This window comes from Anser brachyrhynchus (genome assembly GCF_964034855.1).
Source record: "Anser brachyrhynchus genome assembly, chromosome: 4".
Lineage (NCBI taxonomy): Eukaryota > Metazoa > Chordata > Aves > Anseriformes > Anatidae > Anser > Anser brachyrhynchus.
The window spans coordinates 73,167,909-73,180,093 of NC_137698.1; the positions used below are offsets into that span (position 1 = coordinate 73,167,909).

General features: G+C 50.5%; 1 protein-coding gene across 2 annotated transcripts in view; it reads right to left on the bottom strand.

The window, feature by feature from the left end:
* Positions 1–383: 383 nt before the first annotated feature.
* LOC308194849 (charged multivesicular body protein 3) overlaps positions 384–12,185 on the bottom strand; it is a 29,978-nt gene continuing 18,176 nt past the window's right edge. Inside the window, exons 1-6 of one of the 2 annotated variants that reach the window (XM_080591348.1) lie at positions 9,577–9,726; positions 7,833–7,893; positions 4,583–4,762; positions 3,175–3,296; positions 1,884–1,998; positions 384–940 (exon numbers count right to left, since the gene is read on the bottom strand). In XM_080591348.1, coding sequence (XP_080447474.1) covers positions 807–940; positions 1,884–1,998; positions 3,175–3,296; positions 4,583–4,762; positions 7,833–7,893; positions 9,577–9,621 — 657 coding nt within the window. In that variant the 5' untranslated portion in view covers positions 9,622–9,726 and the 3' untranslated portion in view covers positions 384–806. Of the gene's footprint in view, positions 941–1,883; positions 1,999–3,174; positions 3,297–4,582; positions 4,763–7,832; positions 7,894–9,576; positions 9,727–12,185 lie in introns of those variants that run through there. The other variant, XM_080591350.1, reaches the window with a different exon arrangement.

A 12,185-nucleotide genomic window follows, 5' to 3' on the forward strand; every position in this document is an offset into this window, starting at 1 on the left:
GCTGAGGGAGAGGAAAGCCAGGCCTGTGCCACTGCGGATTCTCTCCTCCTGTTACCAGCCTGGTGCCAAGGGCTGCCAGCTGCCTCTTAGGAGTACTGCGTATTCACGTGTAGCCTGGAGTGAGAAATAAACACACTTGTAGAACCTGGCATCCTGACGCTGTTCCGCTAACCAGGACTCCCCCAGTGCGCATATGATGATGCCTGAACAGCACTGGAAGAGAACACTTATTTAACAGCTGCTCTGACTGAAAGCGTTCCTTTAACTGGGCCGTGACATCCTAAATGCGTTGGGTTTTGTAAAACCAAGAGGGAGCTGTTAAAGGTGGGCATGTTTTGTGAAGGGAATTTAAAGGCATGAAAACTAACGGTTGCTCCTGTGCATCAGTTTAAGAGCAGCTTTAATAAAAGTTGTAGTGAGTCAGAAAAACACGGATCTTACACCACTGAAGGGTTTTTAGTAGCAGGCTATGCCAAAGTGCCTTTTAGGGAAAGACGATACTTGAAGCTAAGAATAGACTCCAAGACTTTATAACTAAGAACACACAACATTACAACACCCTTGCCACTTCACTGTAACCTTTCGCAGGTGATAGAGGCTGAACAGAAAACGATAAAATAATCTCTCCAGACTGCAGTCCCCAAGAAGTATATTACAGTAGTTTCTTGGAGAATATAGTCCCCAGGCAGAAAAAAAATATATATATTACACAAAGTATTCTCACGTATTAAGTTTTTGCATTTGGAAGGCAGGACAGAACATCCCACCACGAAACAAAAGGCAAACTGTACACGTTTGTTCCCTCCTTAGCTGCGGAGGGTAGCTAATCGTGACTGCATCGCTTCGATGTCCTCCTCCTCGTCAACAGCAGCCACCGCTCCCATGAGCTCGGGCTCCGGCAGAGCATCTGTGACTTTACTGGGTGCTTTACCCAAGGCCCCTGCGAACAACATAAAAAGACCCCTTAGCATGCATTAACTCTTCATTTAATAGCCAGAATGTTGTAGGGATGGATATTTGAAATAATTCAGCCAGTTTGTGTTTATAGGCCCTGCTGCTGACGCTGTTGTATTTGTCAGGCTCCTGAGGACACCGCTCTGATAAGAAGAGCTCCTGCTCTGCGTTTCTTCTTGTTCTCCTCACCGCCCCACTGCAACAGCCCGCTGCCCAGCAGGAAGGGAGCTTCTCCGAGCGAGGAACAGGAGGCAAGAAAGCAAAGCAGGACACGAGAAACGAGCGAGGGCAACATGCCAGCGGCAGCTCACAAGGTGAGGAGCTGGGCCACTTGGCAGTCAAGATGTTAGAGCTGAACGCTGCTCTGGCGCTTCAAGGCACCAGCCCATTTCACAAGAAATTCAGGTGAAGAGCAGTCTCAGCATTAGCTACGTCAAACAGCTAAAAGAGCAGCCCAGCACCTCGTGAGGTGTAAGCCAGGAGGCTCTGTTCGCTTATTTATTATTCAACAGCTCAAGTCGCTAACAGCATTTTACAGGCGGGAATCCCAGGGCAGCCTAGGAATTGAGGCAACGAGGCAAAGTTGATTTCCTGGCTTCATTAATAGTGGTGTATCTATCTGTCCTGGCACACACATTTTACCTTGATAAAAGGAGCCAACACAGACAGACACGAATCTGTTAAAGCCTAACTGATAAACTGCGCAGACTTCAGCTGATGCTTTATGCTTCGCTGAACCTCGCTGGCTGCACCGCCCGCGTTCCCTGAAACCAGTTTGCCAGGCACTCCTTCGCCTTTAGGGAAGGCAAAGGCACCTCTGGGAGGCCGCAGTTGTTAAGTCAGGACAGACGAAAGTTTAAATCGTAGCACCTTCTTAGTTAACAGAGCAGGAGCAAGACTCCTCACTCCGCAAACACACGCAGACTCACCCGCTGTAATTTCAAAAAGGATTTTGTCAATCTCCATCTCTGCTTCCTCCTCCATTTCGTCCTCATCCTCCATGCTTTCAAAGGTGTCCTCTAGCATTTCCTCTATAATGCCAGCCTACCAGGAAACAAAAGGGCAGCACGTGATGTCCTTGGAAGCAGCAGGGAGGACAGGCCCTGCTGTCAGTGTCAGATTATGCCTACCCAGGCATTTAACAACGGCCGCAGGCGTGCTGCTCGTGTGCTGCTTGAGCTTTCCTGAACAAGGCTGCTCTGTTGCACGAGGGCTGCCCAACACGCTCGCCTACAGTTTAAGCCTGCACCTGTACAACTGGTGCATAAGAAAAGCAGTAAGAGAACTGAAGCTTACCTGTGTGTTCCCACATTCAGACCCCGCAGATCTCTAAATATCTACAACCCCGGTTACTGCAAGTGTGCAGCCACAGATGCAGCTGTATTTCACATGCTTCCGTCACAAAGCATACATTTTACAGCCTGTTTTACAGCTTAGGTCTGACATAAACTTCCCTTTTTTCCATCTGAATTTAAAAACACCCCCCTGCAGGGCCTGCAGCCTGCATAAGGCCAAATTGTTCTGGTGCATAGTTGTAAAATTGTTAAGAAACAAGCTGGTTTAACCTAGCCAATCTTAAGCAGCATTTAAGAGGGGAAAAGAACAAAATTTTGACAGTTGAAAATAACCACAATAAACTAGTATACTTTAAAGTCAGAGCACTTCCATCCGATGGAGACACCATGCTAGGTGCTCTAAAACCAGCATCAAAATAGCTATTTTGCCTCAGATGGGATAGATTTTCACGTTCCCACTCCACAACAGGCCGTGGTGGGTGTCCCGTAACAAACATTGTCCTCCTTGAGAGCAGGAAATTTGGTCTCCCTCAGAACAGCTCAGGGTTAAAGGCAGTCACTGGGGTGCAGTTGTGAAGCCTGCTTCAAGCCTTGGTTCCCCAAGCCCCTGGGACCAGGAGCACCAACCACAACCCCCGTGTATGGGAGCCATTCCTCCTCCTTCCACCCTCTACTTCAGCAGCTTTTTTCTGCTTTAAGCTTCGCACCAAGCACGTTGCGGATGTCACCGAGTCACGGTTCTCCCCACAGACAGCAACTTACCGCGAAGTTCCCAGCTAGTAACGTGCTACTTCACTTCTGCAGCTTACAGCTACACCAGACACCCTCCTTCGGACAGCTGCCACCTAAGCAGGCGCACAGCGCTCCAGCGCGCCGCTCGGCCACCCCTTGTTCACCCAAGTCTCATTTACGTTACAGATCTTACCTTCATCATCTCTTTGGACAATTCTCTCATTGTCGCTTGGATTTCAGGGATTTTTACTAGGTTCTGCATAGCTTTCATGACTTCTGTGCTCTTCTGCAACGAGCCTGCTACTCTGAGGACGGCTGTGAAGGAGAGGCAGAAAAAACTTGAACAATCCGGGCACCACTGACAGCAGAGAAACTATATCTTCCCTGCGTAGATAGAAATTCGCATTTGGGCATTTTTTAAGGTATATCCTGATGTTTTGTTCTTGTCTGCCTTCCTGGAAAAGCTCAACTCCTTACACATCTGAAAAACCAAGCATCGAGCAAAGTGCTCCTGTACAATTAGCTGGAGTTGCCAGATTGCCAGCAGAGATTTCAGCCCAGGTGGACGCAGTTCATAGAAGAGGGATCCCCGAGGAGCTCCTGCTCGTACTCCTCAGCTGCCAGAGGACTTACGGAGGTGTCCACCAGCACTGCTGCAGTCCAGCTCCCCGTCTGACTGCTGACCAAAGCAGTGACCTTCCGCCTGTATAGTGGAAACTAGCTGTGGCAGAAGTTCTAGTGAAATAGCTTCACAGCAAAGGATAAGCTGGAAAATTAATCCTGAAGTAGATACACTAAAAATGCGTAGTTTAAGCTGGATTTAACAAAAAGCCTTTCCAGAAGCTGTTCTCTTACCATAGCTTATAGGCTTTTCTCACGCATGTTGACACACCACGATCAAAATGTAATGGTTAACACTTCTTTGAGGTTCTTGAATTCTGTCATCTGAACTTGCAGCTTCCTAGCCCTGGATAACTTACCTGTTTGTGGTTAAAATGGTCACAACTTAATGAAGCAAATGAAGTTACAGCATGTTATTTTTCACACTAATCCTTCATTTCTCTAGCATTAAGAACCTTACACTTAAAATGTTACCGAACTGACAGAAATCTTGACTTCTGCAGTCATTGCTTGAGCTGAAAAGCAAGTTAGTACAAACTCCAGACTCAATTCTGGATTCTTTCCCCGTATGAGTTCATACATATAAATATGTGTATATGTGTATTCATTCTACTCGTGGATATCAACTGGAGAGGAATATCACCAGGACGAGGCTGTCAGTGGTGCTCAGGTTTGTGCAAAAGCAGTGTGTGATTACGGGTAAAGTCACTGCTGTCAGTGTGTGGGTGCCTGCCTGCTGGGAGCCGTGCCCAGCCTGGCTGGCCGTGGGGACGCGGACCCGCAGCAGCCGTACGCCTGCAGGCCTGGCACGGGAGGAATTTCCCTGGATCCTGAGGCCCAGCAGTAGCAGCTGCCTTTAACAAGAGCAGGTCTGCTTCCAAATCCAAGCTCTCCCAGCTCATCCTGTATTTAACCGTGGTTCTGAAAATAGAAATTCTAGAGCGGGGAAAGTTCCCGTGGTTGGGCTCAGGAGTTCTTACCAAGCTGGTTCTTCATCCCCATGAGAACAGAGTTCATGTGAGCTTTGGATGCGTAGAGTTTGCTTACGGCCTTCCGAGAGCGGATCAGTTCCTTTGCCAAGATCACACACGCGTCTTTCTGACCCTTTTTGGCAGCATCCTTTATTGACCGTTTCACCTTTTCCTCTTCTCTCTGAATATCTGGAGCACGGAAAAACAGACACAGCGAACAGTTACAAGCTGCTGAGGATTTGGAAGAGAAAACAGTCATTTGCTGGAGCGTATTTTCAGTGCAAAGAATCGTTTCTAGTTAATCTCAGATTCACGTTACTGAAAGACCTTGCTCTAGGCTGATTTACATATTAGCTGATTAATTCAGCTACACATTAATAGCAAAATTCTCTTTACTCAACATCAACCTCTGTAATTTCCTTTGTAATTAGAGTACTGTAAACGACTGCCCAGAATATTACTGCATGAAACTGAGCTAAGATGAATTCTTAAGGAAAAAAGGTCCAGTAAGAACAAAGCCCTGTAAAATGAGTACCTTACGTACCAAGTCAGATTACGTTATTACACCAGCCTGACACAAATATATACACATATATACATACACACTCTTTAATTACTATACTGATTTGCTGCTTGCAAGATTAACTCGTCCATGTTCATCACCAGCTTGTTCCACTTCACCCAGAAGGAACAAAGTTACCACAAGGAGATAAAAAACTATCTCAGAAGAGGGACAGGAATTGTTATTAGTGAAAATACTCGCCTGTCAGACTCCACATTCAAAGCTTAACCAATACGCCTATTTTTGTGTGAATTTGAGGGATGTTAGAGGAAAAAAAAAAAAGTTCTCACCATTTCTAAATCCCTGAAACGTATTTATCTGAAAAAAATATGCTCTGAAAGTTTGTAGAAGGCTGATCTCGCGGAGGCTAAAAGGTTTATGTTACCCTTAACAACAACGAAGCACGGCCACTTACACAACGAATTTATAAAGGAACCACTAGATGCTTCATTACCGCCACAAAACTCTTCACACTTGCAGACAAGCTTAATTATTCCCTCTATCAGGCGCAGCTCATTAAGCCTGAAGTGGGTACCCAGCCAAGTCTGTACTCGTACGTAAAGAGTTAGGTCTTGAGTTTCCACCGCTCGTACTTTAAGCACCTGCATTAGGTGTGAGCTGGCACACACATTATAAGCTGCCTGGCTGCTGCCAGAGCCACGGATATTTAGCAGGGGAAACATGCGAACAAATCTTTACGTATAGTTTCAAAGAGCCTGCTCAAACTCTCCTAGCATCCAGCTTCATTCGAAACCTTTCGATAACGACATGCTGGAGCAGGAGTACTGCACTGAGCCTGTTTCAAGTGAGCACAAAGAGCTGGAATTGAAATTAAATAGGAGTCCTTAAACAATACAGGTTTCTCTAGCAGATCTGTGGTGACTATCCACACATCTGCCTCGCGAGACAATGCTGGCTGCGTACAGAAGCAGCCAGGTACCTCAAAAACCTCAACGTAAGAGATGCAGGAACAAGCGTGGGCTGCTTCCTTCTCCAGGCTCAGCAGTGAGTTACCCAGTGATGAAACACGGCGCTAAGTCAGCCTGCACAACACTGTCCTAAAGCAAAGGAAGGACTCGGGTAAGTAAGGGCTAGGCACACCTTCCTGCAAAGGGCTGAAGGAAACGACTGCAACAAAATGTCTTTGTTCGAGTCTTTTTGATTTATACCAGAAGCTACACGTAGGCAAGAACCAAAAGATGACCTTTTACAAAAAACAAAAGCATCAAAATGCACTTTTTGGCATAGGTTTTGCCATGGGAGTTCAAGCGCCCTGCCTGTACTCAGGACGAGTCACCCTCCCAGGCTCATTCAGCGGCTCTTTATCCTACGGGACCGGCAGAGATCTGTAGGACCGCAATCAGACAGATACACTCCTTGTTGCCTCCTCAATATTATCTGCAGAAACTTCATCACCTCACAGACATTCGTATGTCAGGCACGGGAGCGAGCCAAGTCCCAGCTCCTCAGACCAGGTGAGACAAACAGCTGAGGTGCTACAACAGAAAAAGTGCCAGGAGTAACCCAGCAGCACTGAGAAATTAACTGCATTGGCTTTGTTAGGGTAAAAACGACCACAAATATTTTGTAACGACATCCAAACCAGGGCAGCGTGGCCACGTACTTGAGCGAACGCTGACACTTGTGCGACTAACTGCTGAATATGAGATCTGTGGCACAAACATGCCGGAATGGTGAACTGAGGGTGAATGCCAGCTCTGCACCCCCCCAGGAGACAAAGCCAACACGGCGGTCGGTCCCTCTGCAGCTGGGTGGCAACACCCCCGAGCTCAACACGGCGGCACAAAGCAGCCCGAGAGCACTGGGGTGGTGCTGCCTCCAACCATGTGTTTTCCGAGGGAAACGAAGGCAGGTCCCAGCTCGGCATCCTTACTCAAAGAGCACAGCCACTGCCCGGGTGAAAGTACTACAACAGGCATGAAGTTGAGAGAAAACCCAAGGTCCACGAAGCCATCGGCAGCGAACACGTGGGTGCTTTGTTCCCATGAAGTATGTGATCTCTAAAACACTTCGCTGCACGCTCAGCCTCGCGTCTCAGCTGGCCTGCGCCTGACGCAGCCGCACAAAGTGCCTCGGTGAGCTCGAAACGATTCACAAGCGCAACGAACGTCGCCACGCATCAGTGTTCCCGGAAGAGGCACAAGCCCTGTCCTCATCCCACAGACGAGGACAAAGCCGGACTGTGCTGCACGAGCACCTCCCTCCAACCGCCTCGTACAAACCGCCAAGGGGGGGGGGAAACACGAACCCTGCCAGCTCGCACCAGGGCGTGGGGCTGAGGACGGAGAACATCGTCCTCGAGGAGTCGCTCAAAACAGGCAGCGTCCGGCCACGGCTGCTGACACAAAGCAGCCTTCACCAGCACTTCCCGCAGGGCTTCTAGGTGAAACTCTGCATGACGAGTCAAATTCTTACCAAATGGGACTGAGGTACGTTACGTCTCACTGGAAGCAAACAACATTCAGGTTCTTTTGAAAATTTTACTTGGAGAACTCCACGGCAACGCCGTTCTCCTAACACGGATCGAGCCTGGCCCCAGGATCACATTGTTCCTCCTTCCAGAGGCAGTGACGTACCCGGGGTTATTCGACTTCACGGCCCCCTCCCCTGCTTTAAGGCAAAAAACTTGAAGGAGGACAGGGAAAGGAAGAACAAAAAAGCGACAGGAGTACAAACCTCTGATCTGTCTGTCAATCACCCTCATTTCTTTCCTTATCTTCAGGGACCATTCATTGACCTCAAAAAGGAAAAGCGTGAGAGTTACTTGGAATTCAGCTTAAAAAGAAACGTTATCCTTTTGTACTTTCTTGCCACTTAACCACTCAATATCAAAAGAAAGCACTTAAAAACGTACAAGCTTTAAGTTATGAGTGACAATTAAAGATTTCATTATTCAAATTTTAAAAAAATAAATCAGATACCACCAGTTACTGCGATCCTCCTAACATTTAGGCAAGGGGTTAGGGAGGACGTGACCTGTGATTGCCTTGCTACCTCCACATCAGAGCCAGCAACCGATGCCACTGCAGAGCAAACTCGCCTTGGGGCTTTCATCACAAGGCAGAAACTGGCCCTGGATGAGAGCACCAAGGAACCAGGGGAGGACTCCCGGCCAGCCTCCTGCTCAAGGCAGGACCACCCCAAAGCTCAGACGGGTCACTCGGGGCCTCATCCGTTGAGTTTTGGCACTCTGCTCCAGCACGTGAACACTCCTGCGGTAAAAGGCTTTCCTCCCGTCCAGTTCAAAATCCTCCTCTGGCGACCCGGGGCCGCAGCCCCTTGTCATTTCACCGGTTGCACCCCAAAATTGTCTGGCTCTCCCCTCACCATAACCCCACCAGAGGCAGCAGAAGGCTTTAGGTGCTTTCCTCTTTGCCTTCTCTTCTCCAAGCCCACAGAAGCCCCGTTCCCACAGAGAGGCTGCCCTGCCAGCCCTAGGCAGCACCCCCAGCTCCTCCCTACACCACTGTCCTCGCAGGTGCGGAGCTGGGCGCTCCCGCGTCCCCTGGTCTTCCTGATGCTCGTCACCAGGTTTGCGTCTAGGAGGAGGAGACGCCGCTGTCCCCTCCTCGAGCATCAGACACGGCAATTCAGCAGAGTGAAGAAGGGCAGCGGGGATGTGGTGCAAACCGCGGCAGCACGGAGGGCTGGGGGCAGAAGTGCTATTGGCCAGCTGGGGAAGGCTCACCGCCCCGAGCACCACAGAACGTCCCCGGTTGGAAGGGACCCGTAAGTATCATCGAGTCCAACTCCTGGCACCGCGCAGGTCTGCCCAGAAGTTCAGACCGTGTGACTACGTGCACAGCCCAGTCGCGTCTTAAATTCAGTCAGGCTCGGTGCAGTGACCGCTTCCCCGGGGAGCCTGTTCCAGTGTGCGACCACCCCCGGTGAAGAGCGAAGCCTCGCTGCCTGCCGTGCTGATAAACACAGGTTCCGCATCGCAGCGGGGTGGCAGAGGAGCGATAAACTGAAATAATCCGCTCTGACTGGGCTGGAGGGGAGCCGCTTTTGCAGCTCACTCAAGCGAGACAACGCTCACAGAGTATCACAGAACTGTTAACGTTGGAGGAGGCCTCCAAGACCACCTGGTCCAACCACCAATGTCACCACTAACCCATGTCCCCAAGCACCAGGCCCAACCTCTCCTTGAACACCCCCAGGGACGGTGATGCCACCACCTCCCTGGGCAACCCGTCCCAACGCCTGACTGCTCTTTCTGAGAAGAAATGTCTCCTCATTTCCAACCTGAGCCTCCCCTGGCACAACTTGAGGCCACTCCTGTCACAGGTACCTGTGAGCAGAGGCCGCCCCCAGCTCCCCGTCAGGCCGAGCCGCGAGGCCCCCCCCGCCCCTCACAGGACCCCCCCCTCCCCCCTCCCCCCGCCCCTCACAGGACCCCCCCCCTCCCCCCGCCCCTCACCATCTCCTTGGGCGGCTTCTCCGGGGTCTTCCCGAACAGCCCCATGGCAGCGCCCGCCACTTCCGCCCTCACCTCCCGGGCCGCGGGCGGGCCCTCTGCGCATGCGCCAAAGCCCCTCCCCGCCCGGCTGCGCGTGCGCCAGAGGCACCGCCCTAGCGCCGCTACGGGGACGGGGAGGGCACGGCGCGAGCGGCCACGCCCCTCCGGTTGGCCACGCCCCCCTGCGCCTTCAGGCCGCGCCCCCCCCGCCCCCGCCCTGCTCGCTCAGGGAATGGGGGGGGCGGGAGGCGGCGGTGGGCGGCGCCAGCCAAAAAAGAATTAAATTGAAAATAATGATAGTAATAATAAAATTAAATAGATGAACATTGAAATAAATAAAGCGACGGGGAAAAAAAAAAGAAAGCGAGGGGGGAAAAAAAAAGAAAGCGACGAGGGAAAAAAGAGAAAGCGAGGGGGGAAAAATAAAATGAAGAAAAATAATAATAAAATGAATAATAATAATAAAATAAGTTTAAAAAAAAAGTTCTAAAAAAAAGTTAAAATAAGCTAAAATAAAATATCAGATGGCAGCAGAAGCCCCCCCCCGTCACACTGGGGCCGGACAGCAGCCTCCCGGCGTCCCCTCACGCCCTCCCTGCAGCCCCGGGCCAGGGCCCGCCGTGCGGGCCGCAGGGCAGAAGGCGAGGCAGGACCAAGTGCCGTTAGCTGACGCCAGCCCCAACAGCTCGCCCCCACAGACACCCTGCTGGCGAAGCCCCCACTTCGCCAACAGCCCCAGTAACGCCCAGCCCACCCCTGTCGTTCCCCCCCCCCCCAAGCTTTGCCCACCATTTTGGACCCGGCACCAAGCAGGCAGCGCACCACACCACGGCTCAGACAGAACCCCCAACACAACCCAAATCCGTCCCCTGCTAACCGAGGGACGGCCCCACACCTCCATAACCCCTCACTAAGGCGCAGCCCTTGGTGGGTTTGTCATCCGCCATTTTGTGGTCAGTCAGCCACCAGCTTTGGGGCCTGAGGTGCCAGAGGGCACAGCCCCGTACCCCACACCATAACTCAAGGCACCTAAATACTTGCACACCGCAGCAAAACAAGCCAGCAGTGACACCCTGACCTCCCTTTTCTCTCCTCCCCAGCCTTAAAACTGTCAGAGGTTTGGGTAAGGGTTGCCTGAGATCCTGCGCTCCATAAAAACCCCCACTCAGACACCGCCGCTGGCACAAACATTTGGTAAAAGAAATACACCCCTGCTGCTGGGACCACCAACACGCTGTGCCAGCTGCTGTGGGTTTTGAAGCAGATGTATTCAGCAGGAACTGGATCACAACAATTTATGTAAGGCAGGCTGGCCGACACGAGGGGACGAAGCCTTCCGTCACTACCATCTACTGGTCATAATTATCCGCACATATGGATGCGCCCTCCGTGGCTTTTCTGCTAATTAAACGGCAGTTTGTGTCATTTATCAGAAGAAATGGATCGGTAGAGCAACGGAGGGCACGAAAACAGTCTTCAGCTGAACCAGGCGTGCAGAGAGGTTTGCAAATAAAGCCAGACCCGCGCACCCATGTGGAGCTGTCGGATTTCCAGCAGCAGAGGCACGCGGTGCCCGAGGACACGGCCTCGCTTGAACTCACCCCTCGTGGTGTTTCAAAATGCTGAGGTATCAGGGAAAACTAGTGCTAAAGTGAACCCTCACTTGTGTACTTTTGTACGTCAGCTACAGCATTAATTATTTTCACTGAAGTTTTCCTCCTTTGAGGTGGCCAAGCCTGTGTGAGGTGCAGCAATGTGGATTTCAGCCCTCCCCCCCCCCTTTTTTTTTTAAATGAGGCACATGACTATGACTGAGCGTCACACTGCTCATGCACTGCTAAAAGAAGTGCTCTTTGCCCCCGTTACGCCTTGTCACTGCTCTGCCTCAGCAGCGAGGGATAAAGGCCGTGTACTGCCAGGCCTCAAATGGAGTAAAAATTCCCGTCTGCACTAGGAGGGAGGTGGCGGATACCGTGCCCCTTCTACTTCCCTGCTTCTCTACTGCAATCGGAAATGAGGAAAGAAAATACACTCACAGTTAAAAACAGCTCCTCCGGTTATTAGGAGAGTGTCCTCCTGCGATGACACCTGGTGACTGACTGGAGGTGTGAAACATTTGTTGATTAGCAAAAAAAATGAGTGTCCGGGTCTCCCGCACAGAGGAAGCAATGCCAGAGAGCTCTGTGAGCGCAAACCTCCCAAATGGCTGCAGGGAGACAGCAAAGAGAGAGATCCTAACTGCAAGAGGGACCTGCGTTTACATTTCCCACCAACACCTTTATTTATCTTTTTGTATCACATGGGCAAGAGCCAGGAAGGAAATAAAAATGACACTCTTGCTTCTAACACGTTAAACAAATTAAAACTCCTTTCTGGTTTATTAACCTTTTCTTCTACTTCATCATCATAAATTATCACTCCTCCCCCCCCCCCCCCCCCCAAAAAAAAAATTCCTTCAGATTTTAGTCAGATAATTTCTGAAAGGTACAACCAAAACTAGAGTTTCTTACTGAAACACAAAGAAACCAGACTGCCTTTTGTTTTTTTTCCTGGCATCAAACATCTCACTC